Source organism: Protopterus annectens, chromosome 8.part0 (assembly GCF_019279795.1).
Source record: "Protopterus annectens isolate FY-2018-M chromosome 8.part0, PAN1.0, whole genome shotgun sequence".
NCBI classification, from domain to species: Eukaryota; Metazoa; Chordata; order Ceratodontiformes; family Protopteridae; genus Protopterus; species Protopterus annectens.
This window is the reverse complement of record NC_056741.1, coordinates 1162703548-1162723519: the sequence shown is the minus strand read 5'-3', so window position 1 is coordinate 1162723519 and position 19972 is coordinate 1162703548. Positions and strand designations below refer to the sequence as shown.

The window sequence follows — 19972 nt, the reverse complement described above, 5'->3', positions numbered from 1 at the left end:
CCCAAGTCAGACTGCCGACCGGTCATGAGTGGAGTCCCACAGGGATAGGTCCTGGGTCCTCTCCTGTTTGGCATCTACTTCTCCAAAGTCCAGGCCAACACGGAAGGACTCTGGCTGACCAAGTTTGCAGATGACTGCAAGCTGGGAGCCATTATTAACTCCCCAGGTGATGTAGACATCCTACAGAAAGGCTTCACTGAGACCAATGACTGGTGTCGAAACCATGGCCTTAAGTTTAATGCCAAAAAATGCATTGTTATCCCCTTTGGGAAAATTATCACATCGATGGGAACCCACTAAACACTGAAGGCATTATAAGACATCTGGGGACACAGGTTGACAGCAACCTCTCCTTCAACCACCACATTGCCACTGTGGTCAGAAAGTCTTTCTATGTGGCACACCTCATTACCAAGGGTTTTGCATCCAGGAAGAAAGAGGTCATCATCTCTCTCTACTCTTCCCTCATTAGGCCAATCATCGAGTATAATGCCTCATTTACTAGACACATGCAACAGCTGGAAAGACCACAAAAGTACCTCACAAAGAGGATCCTAGGCTTTAAACACATGTCCTACATGGACAGACTAAAAAAACTCCAGTTATTCTCTGTCTGATATAGTCTACTAAGAGTCTATCTCTGCTTGACTTAGAAAGCCATGTCCGATCCAGCTCTATTAGAAATGTTACATCTAAGGAAATCCCAATCCCTTCGCACCACACACTCCAGAGACCTCAACCTCATTACCACAATCAACAGAACATGCTGGAGGGACAGGTTCATAACCCAGAGACTGCCCATGCTCTGGAATAGACTTCCCATACATGTCAAGCAGAGCACCTCACTGGCAGCATAGCCGGCCTTAGGCATAGGCCAACTAGGCGGCCGCCTAGGGTGCCGCTGTAGCAGGGGTGCTTTTCCAGTATTTATTTGGTGTAGGTAGACCAGGATGGGGGCACCAGGTCATGTGAGGGGGGCGCCATGGAGCCCTTTTGCCTAGGGCACCAGTTGCCCTAAGGCCGCTCCTGACTGGCAGTCTTCAAGAGAAATCTTGATGAGTGGCTGGGAAATAGAAAGTTCATCCCGGGGATCACTCCAGTGGCTGTACTTGATAGAGGCACTGGGAACTAATGGGTGGCATGATGCCAGGGCACTTCTATGGGCTAGGCTTGTAAAGGCTCCAGGGTCATTAGCCTTGTACACAGCTAAGAACCTATGAACACCACTGTCCTCTGCTTGCTGACTTATCTCTCTGTTTGGCTTTGCACCAAGCTATGTCCACCCACATCAGAGTAACTGAAGCATGCAAAAACTACCTCTTGTAGTGGATTCATTCACATCATATATTACACGGCCTTCCCTTTGTTCTTCCTCAGTCCAAAGCCGTAGTGACCACAGATGCTTCCCAGATTGGGGCGGGGAGTACTTCTTGGGAAAGACTGTCCAAGGCACCTGCTCCCCCGAAGAGGCCAACATTCATATCAATGTCTTGAAAAGCCTGCAGTACTAGTACTGGTCTTATTTCCAAGACTCTCTCCCTTCCAAGACTGTTGCGATTCAGGCAGACTATGTCAGTGGTATGGTACATCAACAAGCAAGGAGAAACCAGATCTTACCCCCTGTGTTAAGAAGCTCTCAGAGGGTGGCAATGGACAGTCTCATCCAATCAATTTCTGATAGCAGCAAACATTCTGGGGAAATCCAATGCGATAGCAGACAAGTTGAGCATGTCCATTTTATTGCCGCAAGGGTGGTGTGTGTACATGAGAGTTGCAGAAGAGATATTTCACCAGTGGAGACAGCCTTGCTGTGACGTCTTTGCATCTCCCCTCAACAACAAGTGCAGCAAGTTCATTGCCTTGTTCCCCCAATCAGGGAATTCACTGAGGGATGCTCTCCTCTATGATTGGCCCCCTGTTCTGCTCTATGCTTATCCCCCAAACCCTCTAGTCCCCAAGCTTCTCTAGAAAGCACCTTGATTAAAGAGCAAAGTTATCCTCATTGCCCCTTATTGACCTCATCCTATTTGGTTCCCCTTTCTTTGGCCTTATCTAGTTCACCCTCCATTGATTCTGGATCCAGTTCCAGACCTCCCATCTCACCTGACAGTCATGATTCACGTGAATATTTTAGGCCTAAAGCTGACTGTGTGGTTTCTCCACTTAACCATTGATAGCTAGACTACCTAGGTATTTCTTCCCCTGTCCATCACATTCTTTTATCTTCCTATAAAGCTTTCACTAGGAAGATTTACAAAAGTAAATGGAAATAAAATTTGGGGGGCACAACAGAAAGACACTGACCCTTTTTCAGCACCAGTGCATAAAGTGTTTGAGGATTTTGTCGCAATTTTTAATAAAGGGGTTATCTCCTCAACTATTAAAGTACAACTACCTGCCATTCCTAATTTTCATATAGGAGTTAACAGTTCCACGTTAGCTGCTTCAAAACTTTGTAAGGCCATTATAAGCAGTACCTTTTTTCTGAGACCCTGTTTTTGAAGATCCAACTCTGCCTTGGAATTTGAATTTAGTTTTACAGGTTTTAAGTCAATCTGCAGTTGCGCCATCAGCAAAGTGTGACCTAAAATTTTTAACTTGAAAAAACTATCTTTTTCGTGGCTGTAACCTCTGCTTGAAGAGTATTTGAACTTCAAGCCTTATCTTCTAAGCCTCCTTATTTAATTTTCCATAAAGATAGGGTAGCATTACGAACCAACCCATCCTTTCTTCTTAAGGCGGTGTCAGAATCCAACATCAATAAATCTATTAAACTTCCAGTTTTCTTTCCAAATTTCAAAAACCAAAGAGAATACGTATTACATTTGTTGGATGTTTACACTGTGCTATCTTCTCAGGCAACAAAAGGAGGGAACACAGTGTATAAGCAATTCCAGCCAGACGTTTATTGAAACAACTCACGAAACATTTTATAGTGCATATATCCAAGGTTAAGCGCTTTCACCTACCAAATGTAGGCTTCATCAGAACAACCTCATTTTGAAAATTCACAATTTAAGTAACCTTTTTGGCGCGAAACAACAACTGTTAATAATTGTGCTTAAAGTTGTATGCTCCTTAAAGTTAATTAAACAAATGAATTTGTTTAAATTCAAATAAAGATAAAAATAAGAATATATATGTGTATGTGTCACAAAAATAATATAAACTCCTCTATATACATACTAATGAATAACATATAACAACAAAATTCTTTAGTGCAAAATATGCATCAATTCGTACTTTAAAATATACATGTACTGTATTAATGTAATGTGCAAATTGCAATATACATAAAAATGTTCACAAAATACATTGAAACTTCTGTTGATAATAGTGATATTTTTAGTTAAATATGTTAAATAGATAGAAATTAAACAATTGATGTTATGTATAAAAATATATAAATATAATTGTAGTTAAAAATATGTATAGAAAATGATTAAAATAATAAAATATTGGGAAAATAGTGTGCATAATTTATGTTCAGTATAATTTACTGTCAATACAACGCTGTTAATTAATAATGCTTAAAAATGTTGTGATATAAGTATAATATTAATAAATATTTATTTAATATAGAAAAATTGTCTGATATTAAAAATTATTATGTGTTGTAACCTTATTAATCGGTTCATTGTTAATACTGTTGTTTAAAGTGTATTAGTCAATAAAATTAATAAAGTTAATTTATTCATAAGATGTGTCTGTGTTATTATTTTGACTAAAAACTTTCATTGTACATGGAAAAAAATTGATATGTATCAGATACAATTTTGAAAACACTGAAATATGTCAAATACTGTATTTCTAATTTCAGTATTAAAAGGTTCAATATTAAAATTCACCATTAGAGAATTTGGTGTTAAAAATTCATTATATAAAATATTCGAATACTTATAAAGTCAATATTAAAAAATCAACATTAACAAAACAACATTAAAAAATAAAAAAGTTCTCTGTTGTTAAAAAGTTTTTTGTTGTTAAAAAATGTCTTTCCACCAAGCACTATTACTGTTAGTGACTCATTTCAAAAGGACATTTGGTGTTTCATTATTTCATTAACAAGGGTTTAACTGCTATAGTATCATTCAAACCAGGTGTGGTGGCTGCATCAGTAAATAACTGCCACCATATTTCTTTGTAACTTAATAAATCTTTGGTACTACCCCCTTTCAAATTTGGTTTAATATGTTCTAAAATGCCAAATTTAAAACTGTGTTTATCACCCTCACTTTCCACATGCCTATACAAAGCATTGTTTGTGTCCTTCCTTCTAATACAGTAGGAATGATCGTAAATTCTCCTTTTGAAAGCCCTCTCAGTTTTTCCAACATAATATGCTGGACATTCTTCACATTTGGCAATATATATAACAAAAGGTGTATTGCAGTTACCCTTGGCAGGTCTTACTACTGTCCTATTACTGTTGTCTAAAATAAGTTCAGTTTGCCCCATTATATACCTACATTGATTACAGTTTCCACATCTTTTGGTAGATGTTGGTCCTCCATTTTCTCCTCTTTTTAGATTGGTCTCTTTACCTAATTCTAAGATTTTCTTTAAATTGTATGACATCGTATACACTATAAGAGGTTTGTCCCCTAATATTCTGGACAATTCAGGGTTCACTCGAAAAATGCCCCAATGTTTCTCCAATATTTCCTTAATTTTATTTACATAAGGAGTATAAGGTAATATGCAAGCCTTTTGATATTTACTAATTTTGTCTAATTATTTGTCTTGATCTGTTGGGACGGTAGCACCTAATAACGATTGGTATTTTAGTTCCCTCTGAGATATAACGTACTGTTTAACGTCATATAACATTTTTCTATTGTATTTCCTCTCAATAAACAAATTACTAATGTATTCAACCTCTGCAAGCATTTCTTCATTTCTAGATGTCATCCTAGCCGCTCTGATTATCTGACCCCTTAAAATATTACGCAGCATCTTCCTAGGATGGTTGCTATCATATTGTAAATAATCATTAGAAAATGTGTTTTTCCTGTATATATTTAATTTGAAACCTTTTTCATCGTGAGTCACTATAGTATCAAGATATGCTAAACCTTTTCTACTAATGGTATGGGTGAATTTAAGAAAATCACTACTGTTATTAATAAAAGTTATAAAATTATTCAGCTCCTCCATATTACCTTTCCATAAAATATAAATATCATCTAAAAACATTGTGTAATGAATGACATGTGTAAATAGTTCACTTTTGAATAGAATTTCTTCTTCCCAATATAACATTACAAGGTTGGCAAAAATGGGAGTGCTTGCTGAACCCATTGCCACCCCCTTGCTTTGTTTAAAATATTCCCCTTCGAATAATATAAAATTGTTCTCCAAAACTAATGACATGCAATCCATAATCAGACATATTTTATCCCAATCAAGGTTGGTATGTTTCCTAATACTTTCACAAAACATGTCCAAACCTTGTCTGTTAGGAATGCAGGAGAATAAATCAATAACATCTATGGTCACATAATAAAGATTACTTGTTTCCATATGAATGGGATATTTCTGTAAGAAATCCCATGAGTCCTTTAACAAGTGGGGAATACTAAGGTAAATTTCCTTAAGCCAAATGTCAACTGCTTTACCTAAGGGAAAAGTTTTTGCTCTACTGCCTGACACAATAGGTCTAAAGGGGGGATCCACTATATCTTTGTGTATTTTGGGAATCCCCACCAATACCGCCAGTATAGGATGCTGTACTTTCAAATAATTGTATGTGTCATTGTTGATGCGGTTGTCAATCCAAAATTCCTCTAAATAAGAATTGATCCTCTGATAGGCTATGTTTATTTCATTCAAAGAAATTGGTTCGTAGTTGCCAGTTTCAGTAAGAATTGTATTTAACTTCACACTGTATTCCATTTGGTCGTAAATAATTATCCCCCCTCCCTTGTCGGGTTTCATTAATCGAATGTTGTTGTTATTTCTCAAATTTCTAAGTTCCACCCTTTCATCCTTGGTTAAATTGTCTTTGATTTTATATTTCTTAACCGTATTGAATAACTTATATAAATCCTTGTGTACCTGTTTTTCAAAAAGCTCAATCATAGGGGTCATATAAGGAACAAAAGTGCTTTTGTTTTTTAACAGTAATTCTCCTTTGTCAATTTCGGGGGTAATCTTGTTTTTATTTTGAAACATAACTGAAAGGTTGAGTTTGCGTGTATACAATTTGGTTTAAACTAAATGGTCAACTAAATCATATTTTGGTGTAGGTATAAATTTCATTCCTTTAGATAATAATCTGTGATGTACTTCTTCAACCTTAAAATTAGTATAATTATAGATTTTAAACTCATCCAATCTGTGTGCCCCCCTGTCCGTCTCTTCAAAATCCACTGCCATTATATTTTTACCACTGTTCTTTCCTTTTAATAACCATTCCGTTTCATTCCCTTGTGATTCATTAGTTGTTGGTTGTGACCTCGGTTGTAATTTCCTACCATAATCTTCGATTTTTTCCAATATTGGGGATTCCAATTCCTCTGAAAATTTTGTTTGTACCCTCCTTGGTCTTCATAACCTTCATAATTACCATCATCAATATATCCTTCCATATTTCCTCGCAACGCTTGACTTCTGCATTTGTTGGATGTTCACAGCCAGGTTTCTGTTTGCATAGAAAAGAATTTCAGAAAAAAAAAATCGAAATTGTGCAAGCCAGTTACCAAAGTAACTTTAGCCAAATGATTAACTGATTGCATTTCCTTCGTCAATAACAAATTGGGTTCATCTTCTTCAAAACTTTGAAGAGCCCATTCAACTACGTCCATTACAACTTCATCAGTATTTTTATCCAGGTCTTCCATGGGTGATATCGTTGCAGCTGCAACTTGGGCTAATGGTCATAGCTTTATTCCTCATTACAAATTGGATCTGCTGTGAAGGGGAAGAGCAGCCTTTGGCTCAACAGTGCTCAGGATTATCCTTCCTTAGATTCCTCCCAGGATTCGGGTTGCTGGGGACTCTGTCACAACTGTTGAGGAATGAATGAAAATTGACAAGATCAGATAAAGATGCTATGTACTCACCATAACATTCCATCTGTGTTGTCCATTTTCATTCTTCCTCAATTCCCCTCCCTTCAACCACCTACCATTTGGTTTGTGACTTCTTGAAGAACAAGAAGTTAAGGGAATCAATGTTCCTGCCTTTGAGCTCCAGATACTGGTTTCTCATCCTAGTGCTGTTTCTAAATTTTTATGAAACTGTAAGGCTAGCAAATAGAATCTGAGTTATGGTAGGGGACTAGAGCATTACGGGTAAAGGAGATACTTGAGTTTCCAGTATCCATGAGCTGTATAAAAAAAAAAAAAAAAAAAAAAAAAAAACAGCTGAGTGAAATCTCAGGTTCGGATCCAAACCTAGTTGAAGAATCAAAATGGACAACGCAGATGGAATGAATTGGTGAGTACATAACTTCCTTTTATAACCACATATAAAATGGAGTATGTCAGTTTGCCAACAACAATCTGTCCAGCTGCTGTTAGCATGATTCAGGTTGCCCTTTTCTCCAGTGTTGTATGTTTTTAAGTTTGGTACTATCTTTCCCTATATATAGGTTTCAGGCGCCCCTGAAAAAAATACTTTGCATATCACTGAAAGTGGATTTTCGCAGTGTGATTTCACACCAATGGTAGCTGGATTGACTGTTATCAACAAACTGACATGTTTCCTAGTAAAACAAGGTGACCATTAAAGGTCAGTGCTTGGAAAACTGCTGTTCACAGTCTGCATAAATGACGTGGCATTTTCCTGGGTTCATGCTAAACTAAAGTGGTTATTAAGGCAATTCCACACCATTTAGCCCATCTGCTAGTACTGAAAATGTTACTAATAGCCTGTTAGTTTTTGAATATGAAATCGTAGATAAATGAGGTTGTGACCCTTTGAAAAACAGTTGTTAGTTGCCACAAAACTGATGGAGAAGCTATTCTGCTTGTTTTCAAATGGTATTTAACTTTGTTTCTTTTGCTAAGCTACTTGGACTTTTACTAGCCATGAATGAAAAGTCAACCAAAACTTGCACTGTGCTGTATAAAATGAACTAATGGCTAGGTCTTTACTACAGCTGCGAAGCTGTATGACCCCACATGCCAGGATTGCCTTAGGTTTCATCCCTTACCACCATCATTTATGCCTCCACTGTTCTCACAAATCTGCCATCTTCTCAAACTGCAAAATTAGAGCAAGCATATAATGAAGTGGCTAAATTTACCCTTTGCCTTCTGTCATTAATGTATTATTACTGCTCCCTTTGTCTGACATTTAACTAAATCATAGCATTCTGTAGTACCCATAAAAATAGTCTTCTCTTTAGTCATCATTGAAACTAACTGTACACATTTTGGAATCTACACCAAAAGGCAACTTTCAGCTGAATGTTTTGCATACCGCAAATTCTTAAAGAAAGAGGTGACACAGCACAGTGCTTTAGTCATTATCAGAAAATTAATTCATTTGCATGGATTTCTTTAAGGAAGTTTGGTAAAACAACATTCGGTATCATGGGTGGGCTCTCCAGATGCAAATGTATCACTCCCCCTTCCAAAAGAGAGGAAGCTCTAGTAAAACATAAAAGCATGCCTCCCAGCTGTCTAGAATTTTGCAGAAAGTCCAGAGTTTGCCTTGTATTTTGGCCTGTTCCTCATACATTTTTTGTCTTTCTGGCAAATCACTGAGGGATCTGATGTTATCCATGTCTTCATTCATCACCACAGGGTCTTGGATCTGACATTGGATCCGAGTCAGCAAAGTATACATAAGATGGATTCACAGCTCTGCCTCCTCCCTCACCCATAATGCCCTACTGCTCTCTAATCCCCAGATCTCATTTGCCATGCTCGTGGTGCAGATGGGTTACTTCTGACTCTGGCTAGCTAAATGCAGCTTCTTTAAAATTTTCTTAAATCTTCTTCTAGTGGTAGTGTTTAGTGTAGGGCAGTTCTGCTTAGTTATTTTTCTAATGTAGAACCTCCCTCCCCTTAGTTGTTAGTTTAGTTGTGTGTGTAGGGGCTTTTGTGCCCTTTTTCTTCCCTTAGCTGTTTAGGGCTTGCTTACATAGTTCTAGTTTAGTTTGTGATGATTTTAGTGGTTTATTATGTCTAATAGGCTTGTTGGATTTAAAAAGTGCTCCTCGTGCAGATGGAAAATGCCTTATTCCGATACGCAGGAGAAGTGCGTTTATTGCTTGGACGCTCCTCACTTGCAGATTAAATGTGACCTTTGTGCAACATTTAACCCTAGGGCTTTAGCAGAGCACTGTAACAAGTTGCTACATAAGGGTCTGGTGCAAGGGGGCCCCCTCTGTTTCCCCTGTAAGGCTTCCTCCTCAGACCTGAAGAGGAAACCCTTCTGTGCCAGTTCCCACTAAGAAACTTCAGCTGCCGGATCCTAAGTCCTCGGATTCGATCCGAGGTCTTCAGAGTCAAGAGCTGTGGGGGATCTTTGGTCGGATCCAGTTCCTCTCTGGATATGAGGGCCTTGGATCTGACCAAAGTGGGGCTGGCCCCGGATTCAACCAGGTCATCTGATCCAGACGCTCAGCTGTCTCAGACTTTGAATTTTACAGGATCGTTGAATTTGATCATTATGTTGGAGGAACCTGTAGTCCCTTCCACATCTAAGCAAAGACTACGGTTGGCTCCAAGGCATCAGATCCATTCCCCAGAGCCTGACAGTAGGTCAGGAAGGTCTTCTTCCAAGTCCACTCACTCCTCCTCCTCCTCTAAGTCGTCTAGGAGTCTTCTACCCTCAGTCATGGACAGAGTGATGAGGAATTTTCTCAAGGCCCAAATACAGTTGGGTCTCCTGGCGTCTCCTGCCCATCCGGCCAGGAGACCCTCTTCCTCTCCAGCTTCTCGATGTTCATTGTGTTTCACTGTGGAGTCATTACACTTGGGTTATCGTGCTGGCAGGCGACCCGCAGTCGGCCCGAGTTTCAAAGTCTTGGTCCGGCGTCGGTTGCTGTCCCTCTTCCCTGACGTCAGTGCGCCAGGGGTATAAAAGATGCAACCAACGCCATTTTCTTCAGTCTTTCTTGCCGCGCAGTGCCCGAAGCAAAAGCAGTTTGCAAGTGCCGGTCGGCCGACTCCTGAGATTTTCAAAATTGAGTTTCAGAACCGAAGTCTTCAAAAAAGCTAAGTACCCCATTGGGGAAACTTTTTCTTGCTCCAGACCGATGTCAGTAAAAGTTAATAATTGTATTTCTTGTGGGAAGCAAATACCTCATAAGGACTTTCACTCTTACTGTATTCCTTGCCTAGGCCCTGACCACAAGGTTACCAGTTGTCGGTTTTGTGCTAGATTCAATAAACGCACTATTAAACATCGGTTTGATTTTGCTTTACATTATTTTGGCCGAAAGTTTAATTACATAATGCCATCGGAACAACCGACCACCGGAATATATAAAAAACGCAAAGACAAAGAAAGACAGGCATCTGAGGTCCAAAACCGACGACGAAGCCTCTTCTAGGCCAGTCGCCGGTTCGCTGGTTCTCAGGTGCTTTCGCAGCCCCTGACACCTGCTACCTCAGAGCCGCAGGCCGTAACCGACAGCCACGTGGAAACACAAGGTATTGGGCCTACAGAAACTATTACCTCAGATGGGTCTGGAGCCTCTGAGCAAGTACCGGCTTCTGAGGGCGTTTTCAGACCTTCACAGCTTACAATTAAGCCCACTACAGCAGCAAAGACAAAGTCAAAAACACCATTAAAGACAAGGAAGCAACTACAGCATTCTCCAGAACAGTCATCTATGCCAAAGAAACAGATGCTTAAAATGGCCGAAGACCTAATTACTTAAATCAGGGGTTCCCATCCCCCTCCTGACAAAAGGCCTAGGCAAGACACTGACTATGATTCCTCTGACCAGGTTTTCATTTCCTCTGATTCCTCTTCTGATCAGAGATATTCTCTCCCTCCATATGAGGACTCTGATGCAGAAGAGTATATACCTTCAGCCTCCCCACCTGAGGATTATTCTTTTGGGGAAGCCCTGCACACAATGAAGGAGCATTTCCAATGGGAGAGCCAGGATTATTTAGAATCCAAGAAAAGGCTCAGATACTTTCTTTTATTGCCTCAGCACAGGCCCCTGGCTATCCCCCCTGTACTTGATATTGTGGATGATGATTTTTCTGAATCCAGTCTGTCCCCTGATTCTTTACCCCCTGCACCAGTCAAGCCAGACAGGTACTACAGGATCCCTGACTCTCATAAATTTCTTTACAAAAACCCCGCTGCAGACCCAGAAACAATTTCTCAGGGTCCTAAAGGGGTTAAGGCTTCCACTGCTAAAAATCCTGTTCCCTCAGATAGGGATTCCAGAGCACTGGACAGATGGGTGGAAAAAGTTTACACTTCTGCTACTTTAGCTGTAAGGGCTTTAAACTGCCAGTTTCACATACTTAAATATCAACAGTACTTCATGTCATTGTTAAAACAGAAAATGGTTTCAAATTCAGAAAGTCCTGACAGTAAGGAAATGCAAGATTTATTGCATGCAGTTGAACAAGTGGGAAAGCATACTCTGCAATGTGGTTTTGATTCATTATAGGCTTCTTGTAGAGCTGCAGTTACAGGCTCTGTTATTCAAAGGCATGCTTGGTTGAAAGAACAAAGTTTACCTGATCATGTTAAAGTAAAATTATTGCATGCTCCACTACAGCTTTGTGTGGTGTTAAGGGAGAAGAGGTGTTAAAGAAAATGGAGGATAAAGCAAAATCAATGCAGACTGTGAAAGATTTCTTACAGGTTTAACCACCTAGATTTAGCAGAAACTGGCCTTCAAAAAATTGGTCCTTTCCAGTGTCGGACAGGCCACAAAGAGGCAGATACAGAAGCCCAAGAGGCAGATCTCAGCCCCAAGGCTCCTGCAGACCTAAACAATGGGGTGCTTCAGCCCCCAAAGGAGGGGAAGATAAATCACAACCTTATAGGAAACAGTCCCAATGACTTCCCTCTACAAATGCCAAGCACTTAACTTTTGACAGCACCCCTAGGGGGAAAGCTAGCACTTTTCTCAAAAAATTGGCACATGATGACCCAGGACCAATGGGTGCTGAATATTGTTTCTGAGGGTTACAGGTTCCACTTCCACACGCTTCCAAAATCAAAAGGTATGCCAGACCTGTCACAAAACCAATGGGCAGAGGCACAAAAGTAGATTGCTGCTCTTATGGACATGGGAGCTATTCAGAAAGTTCCACAGCAAGAACAGGGACAAGGATTTTACTCAAGACTTTTCTTAGTACTCAGAAAGGACAAAGCCTGGAGACCAATACTGGACCTGTCAATCCCAAATACTTTCCTGGATGTTCCAAAATTCAGAATGTTAACACTACAACAACTTCTGCCCATGCTGGGCAAGAAGGCTTGGCTAGTTACTTTGGACCTCAAGGAGGCATACCTGCATGTCCCAATCAGACAATCTTGCAAAAGATACTTCATATTCATAGAAGGCTCAATGCATTACCAATTCTCTGCACTGCCCTTTGGCTTATCTACTGTGCCCAGGGTCTTCACAAAATGCCTGGCACCAGTAATTGCATTTTGCAGACAAAAAGGAATTCAAATATATCCCTACTTGGACGACTGCCTTATTCAAGCAGAGAGCAGAGACATTCTTCTAAAGCATCTGGCGTTTGTAAAAAGATTACTAATTTTCCTAGGGTACACAGTAAACGAAAATAATCAAAACTAGTGCCCTCTCAAGAGATGATATTCCTGGGTGCAAGCTTAAATACAACTGCCCAGATGGCTTATCTCACACCAGACAAACAAAGGCAACTGACTCATTACTTTCAAATGATGGCAACAAAAACCCAGCTCCCTGCAAGAAAAATTCTGCAGGCCCTGGGTGTCATGGCATCCTGCATTCTACTAATTCCATATGCAAAACTGCATATGAGGAAACTACAATGGTATCTAAAAAGTGTTTGGACTCAGCATTGTCACAGCCTGGAGACCATCATTGCTTTAATTCCCTGCTTACAACAGGAGTTTTGATGGTGGTCCCAGGCCTGTCACCACAACAAGGGACAGTCACCTTACCTACAGCCAGGCAGACAATAACAACGGATGCATTGGATTATGCCTGGGGGGCACATATGGCAGGAAAATGTATTCAGGGCACATGGCCCAAGGAACAAATGCATCTTCACATCAATCAAAAAGAGATGCTAGCTGTACAGAATGCCCTGACAGCTTTCAAGGACCTACTACAGCCAGGACAACTATTAATAAAGACGGACAATACCACAGTTATGTGGTACATAAACAAGCAAGGGGGCACACATTCCTACCCCCTATGCAGGCAAGCCATGACTTTGTGGAACACAGCACTGACCTATCAAGTTCACCTGCAGGCACAATTCCTCCCAGGAACAAAAAATACAATGGCAGATGAACTAAGCAGAAATCTCATGGACCCTCACGAATGGAATCTAAATCCACAAGTGTTCAGCATGATAACGAAGAAATGGGGAAGCCCAGACATGGATCTTTTTGCCTCCCGTAACAATTACCAGCTACAGAAATTTTGCACAAGAACTTATCATTCTCAAACATGGAAAGTGGATGCTCTGTCATTCAGCTGGAAAGGCCTGACAGTCTGTGCCTTCCCTCCAATGCCTCTTCTTACCAAAGTGCTACTAAAATGCAGACAAGAAAGGCCAAAAATGATCCTGATTGCCCCAGACTGGCCACGCCAGCACTGGTACCCAATCCTAAAGAATTTGTCTCAAGACTCAGCTTGGCTTCTGCCTCAAATTCTTCATCTTCTGGCACAACAAAACAATCAGATTCTGCACAGTCAACTCAGAACCTTAAACCTGGCAGCATGGCGGATAATGTAGCCACTCAGACTGCACCTCTCTCTAAAGCTGTTATGGATGTCATTTTAGAAGCCAGGAGGCCCAGCACTAGGAAATCTTATGCAGAAAAATGGAAGAGATTCTGTGCTTGGAACCAGGCTCAAGGGCTCGAACCACTTGTCCCTAATATACCTCAGATTTTACAATACCTTACTGAGATGTTGGACAAAGGCTTATCTTTTTCATCTATTAAAATCCATGCCTATGCCATTTCAGCCCATTACAATACGGAACCTCCTATTTTTTCACATTCTCTACTACGACAATACCTCAGAGGGGCAAAAAATATAAGACCCCCAAGGAGGAGAGCACCAGTACCAACTTGGGACCTCAATTTTGTTTTAGAAAAACTCACACTGCCTCCTTTTGAAGCAGCCAGCACATCTGATCTAAAATTCTTATGGAAAACTGCTCTTCTCCTAGCAATAACTTCAGCAAGAAGAGTCTCAGAGTTACAGGCATTAATGGCTGTGGAAACTTTCCTCATTTTTCATCAGGACAGGGTTTCTCTAAGGACAAACCCCACATTCATGCCAAAAGTGGTCTCCAATGTGGCTTTAAACCAAACCATTCATTTACCTACTTTTTACCCAAATCCCCAGAATAAAGGGAAGAGACTTTTGCACGCTTTGGATATACACAGACAGCTATGATTCTATTTGGACAAAACAAAAGCTAAAAATCCTAAACTTGTTTTCGTAGTCTAATATTGAACAGCCTGGGACTTGTATATTGTTAGGGTTTGCTAAGTCAGATACAGAGGGAACACTGCTGGTGGTAAAAAGGATCATTTCAATATATTCTGAGCAGAAAGGGCTTTTCAAGTACCATCCATGAAAAAGGTGTAATTACCAAAACAGTACCAGCATTTCTTTGTGTACCTATCAACGCATACACTGTTCCATCATACGTTGTACACTTTATCACTGCAAGCAATGTGGTTTGCCTTTCCGATGGTAAATGATGCACATAGCAGTGTACCGGAATTAGAAAAACCTCCACTTTACTACAAGACTAGTATATGGGTAAATGCATAACAGAATGTATAACTGTGATGCATAAAACTTGAACTGCACAACACCCAGATACATAAAACTAGAACTGCTCATCACACCCAGCTTGCCTGTTAGCACTAGCTTGTGCTAACTGACTGAAGTATGTACTAGATGAAGTTTACAATTGTACAGGTGCACACTGAGTAGACTGGAAAAGCAGCAACCTTATTTGCTCATAGTGATTGCATACACTTCATAATGCTAGTTGCACTGTGCAGTAACAGGTAGTATAGTATTGTAAGTGATGCAGTTCTAGTTTAAATTAAAATGGCTTGACTTAACACCTAGCCAGAAACCTCACCTTGACTGTGCTTTGTTAAGCCATATCAGCGATGTGCAGGACTAAGCTAATTAATTATGAGGGTTCCATTTGGTGTCCTATTACTGGCACTCATTGGATACCATTATGAAACGCCAACACTCGTCTTATAAATCCAGTCCACAGTTTATATTTCACATACTAAGTAATAACGTTGTGGGTTGGTGTTAGAGTTGGAGCATAGTCCTGTAAGTGCTGTGCACTGTGTGTGTGTGTGTTGGCTGCTGACATGGCATTAACAAGATTAATAAAGCTGAGTAGCACTCTTGCCATGCCAGCATACCTTAGGACCAAGTAGTGAACTGCAGACCATAGATTGCACAGGGAGACACCACCTGTATGCCACATAATGTGTGTCTACCCACATTCACAAAGTGAGACAGACACACCAGACCCCCACTTCACCACTCAGTTCCTAAATTTGTTTCTAATTTTGTGGTTGGAGGAAGAGCAGCTCAGATCATGCCAGTGGACTCCCACAGTCATGGCAGGGACCGATTCATAAGTTAGAAAAACAGTTATGACTGCAGAGAGACAATATTGCTATATTATAGTTTAAAAAGAGTACAGCAGCTGCTTCAGTTGTTGGAAACTCGACTGCACCATTTTGGTTGAAGCACTGCACTTTTCCTGCTGTGTTGTGTAACCTAACGTGCCTTTACAACCCTTAATGTTTTACCTTTTTTGCAGGGAGTGGCATTTTTCAGAATGATCATATTGCTGCTCAACTGTTTTAAACTGAGCAACTGTTGGTCAGGCATTGTTGTCCACTGTTGCACCCATGTAGCCTCCCTTCCTTTATTTCAGTGTAGTCTGTAACACATTTGTTTGTGAAATTAGTTTGCTGTTGCTCCCCATTGTATATTCCTGCTCTGTAATGTACAAAAAAAGGTTGAGAGACTTTTATGTGTCATGTAGAACATACGGGGATTTTACTGCATACCAACCCTACTCAGTTGCACATGGTATTTATGACCTGCACTCTTGAGTTTGTGAGGGGAGGAAATTTACTTGGAAGAGGCATTTTTAACAGTGTGTTTTAAATAAGGAGATATGCCAGAGTACACAAACTTCAGTTTAAATAATCTTAACTAGTTGTCTTTCTTTTAATTGCTGTTTGACTTCAGGATTCTTTGCTACTTCATACTTCAGCTCATCTTATTACCAAGTTTTCATGGTAGGAAACAAAGCTGACCATGTTCACGCTGCTTTACTTGTGCCATGTTTGCAGTATTCACCTGCATCAGTAGTACTCCTTATGAAGTTATGAAGAAAAAAAATGCAGTTACTGCACACCAACTGCATAGCTGTCAACCTCTTGATGCACAAACTCTGGCCAAAGCTAAAAATAATGGTGGGACAAGTCCCTGAAAATAGAGAGAGATTTTAAATACTGCTCTTAGAAAGTTCCTAGAATAAAAGATATTTTATTACCATGCATTTTCTGAAGGATATGAAGTCTGAAACTCAAATGCTTCTCATTATATAGTGAATTAATTCTTCACTGATTTACTACAAAAATCCAGAAAACCACAAATTTTATGAGGAACAGAGCAAAAATATAAGACAGAAATCTGAAAATTCTGTGAAAATCTGGACAATTGAGAGGTATGCAGAAGCATACATAGTTGTCTGAGAGTAATGGCTTGAATTTAGTACGCCTTTGTACTGGATGAGCAAGAATTTGCTCCAAGTAAACTGTTCTATACCAACCATGCAAGATCAAGCAAATCACACACAGGGGGATTCATGTATGTATGTCAGGCATTTACAGTGCCAAGATTTGAAAATGCAGTTCCTAAGTGTTTTTGTTTTTCTGTTTAGCTGGAAGGGTTAGGCCCCATGGATGAAGTACATGTTGCAATACATGTGCAACCGTGCTGTTTTAACTTTCTTTTCGCCGGGCATCAGCATGTTTATAGTTTCTACTTAAAAGTGAATTTGATCTGCAGATAATTACTCAGGTCATCAGCTGCAGAGCTGGAGTAACACTCATATATATATTTTTTTTAATTCTTAATCATTCTTTTGCTTAATTAAATTCAGAATGCATTCTTTCACTTTCATATGTGCAATGGTTATTGGAGGTAAATATGTTACAGAGAATTTTTCTTCGCTTTGACAAAAAGTAATGTGTGGTGAAGTATGATGGAAGCGTGCCAGCAAAAACACCTGACTGATTAACACTTATTATCTAGATCTTTTTGTGGCTTGTACTGAGAACATGCTGCAGATAAACAGGCCAACACTGTAACTGCTGCCACTCTTCTTACAGAGCTAACATGCGATAGAGGTTGAAGAGAGGAGATTGGATCTGCTTAGTCATTCTGTTGTTGCATAGGTCACACTACAACTAGCATATGCTCGCGGTTGAGTGCAACCTTAAATGCATGTGTGTTTATTTTTGGGAGGGTTGGGGGACTGGGAGAAGACTAGGATACCACTTGTGTACTTGTATTTCTGTGTCCCCATATATTGTACTCCAGTTTGCATGTGTGCACATAATGTACAAAATTGCCATTTTGGTATTTTTTATCAGTGTCGCTTTTATTAGCCACCATTCTGTATGTTCTAGACTGCTTGTATAAAAGTTCTCATTGGTAATTTGCATATGCAAATCTATTATTGCAGCTGCTTTCATACCAGCTCAGTTCTTTGTATAGCATGCCACATCCATTTTAGCAAGTTCTCTAACTCTGTAAGACTGAATAGAATGCCTTTTGCCTTAGATGATTTCGACACTCCTGTTAACACATTCTGTGGAACGGTTATGGTTCCCTGTTATAAGCCCGAGCCCCATAAAGTCCTGTAGTCTGCAAACTTGAATGCAAATTGCAGAGAAATACAGCTCAGCTTGCTGTAATGCCATTAAAGTATTTTTGCAAGGAATCTTCACCCTGCCTCAGTTTGGGGTTCCTGCATTTTCACACCCTTGCTACTTGAATAAGATAACACTGATCTCAGTGTACCTCATAACAAAGGAATACTCTAAAATACCATGGTGTTCAACTTTTACTTCCCCTTTCATATCTTTTACAATGATTGCCACTGCAGTCTTCCCATTTTCATTGGGATCTCGTATCTTGACCCCCAGATAGTGCATAGTTTTTTTTCCCCAGTGAGACGATAACTGACCTTCCTCAGAATGAGAGTACCGATACGCCATCATAGAGCACTACATGTAAAATGTTTACTTTTAATGCAACTCTCATGTACTTTTCAGTATTTAAATCTCCCATCTACTTGACCTGAGTTCGAAACACATATATATATATATATATATATATATATATATATATATATGTGTGTGTGTGTGTATATATATGTGTATATATATATATATATATATATATATATATATATATATATATATATATTTTGTATTTATTTAACATTTGTTGACCGGGAAAGTCTGACTAGGACAACGCCTATTTTCAGAGGAGGCCCGGGGAGAAACGCTCCAGATGCAGGTCTTTAGAATGTGGGAGGAAACCGGAGTACCTGTAGAAAACCCATGTGAACGCAGGGAGAACATGCAAACTCTGGACAGAAGGCACCCCAGATGAGAATCAAACCACAGAACTGGTTGCTGTGAGGTGACGATGTTAACCGCTGCGCCACCCAAATGCTCAGACTGGTCTGCTGATTCATCTTTTAAATAAGATCACCACTTCATCTGGTAGCTTAACAGTCTTCCCTTACTTGCAGATCACCACCTCTGCACAATTCAAGCAAAGCAGCTTACAAGTAATGGTTACAGTAAATAGTATTTACTGGATTAGATAACCTTGCTAACTCCATGTTTTGTTAGTCTATAAAGATGCTAAACTGGCAATTAAGAACTTTCAAAGTAAGGCATGTTATCCTTTATCTCACAAGTGAAATTTTCTTATTCCCCAAACCTTTCTTCATTGCATCCTTTCTACAGTTGTGATCAGAAAGTCATAGTTGCAGATTTCCAGCTTTCTGGCAACCAAACAAAAATACTGCTGTTGAATCCTTACCATGTCAGTGACTCAGCAGGTTGTACACACTCCTGTGCTAGAAGGCTGTGGGTCCTGTTTCTACTCTAAGAGTCTGGTCTTATGTTCTAGGACTGACGGTGCAGCATGTTGAGGAGAAGTTAAACTCTTGAGGTACAGTCCATCAAATGGGATGATAGTAAGTAAGGTCCCACCTGTCAAGTTCAATTTAATAAAGATCTCTCTTATTAACCAGCACCTTTTATTAATGAACCATATCTTACCCCCCCCTTTATTACAACATTCTTTATTATATTGTATATTTACATGTTGGCTTTCCAGATCCACAAAAGACAGTACTTAATTACATTTATCAACCCTGCTCACCTGCATTAGTGGAACATCCTTGTGATAACTGCATAGATTGTTAGCCACTGTTAAATCTCTTAGCTGAGAACATTTAAACTGAAAAGAGTCGGGAACTTCTACCAGAATTCACAAGTAAATAAAAATCAAAACAAATTATCTCTTTGGGATCTCTGGTTTTAGTTATACAAAACAGTCATTCATTCTCCAGTTACCTGCTTAATTTGTTTCAGGGTTGCTGGGAGGCCATACCCTGTCCCAGAACTTGGTGGGCACTAGGCCCAAAAATCAGGGACACTTCAGAGGTATGAGTTGAGCACGTGTTCACACAAATGTACTGTACATATGCTACCACATTTT

At 39.7% G+C, this 19972-nt stretch overlaps 1 protein-coding gene across 1 annotated transcript in view; it reads right to left on the bottom strand.

Annotated features, from left to right (window-relative positions):
• Window positions 1-18450, bottom strand: part of CFAP70 (cilia and flagella associated protein 70) — a 1838232-nt gene extending 1819782 nt beyond the window's left edge. Inside the window, exon 1 of the mRNA XM_044079382.1 lies at window positions 18282-18450. Within this exon, the coding sequence (XP_043935317.1) occupies window positions 18282-18450 (169 nt within the window). The remainder of the gene's footprint in view (window positions 1-18281) is intronic.
• Window positions 18451-19972: the final 1522 nt, after the last annotated feature.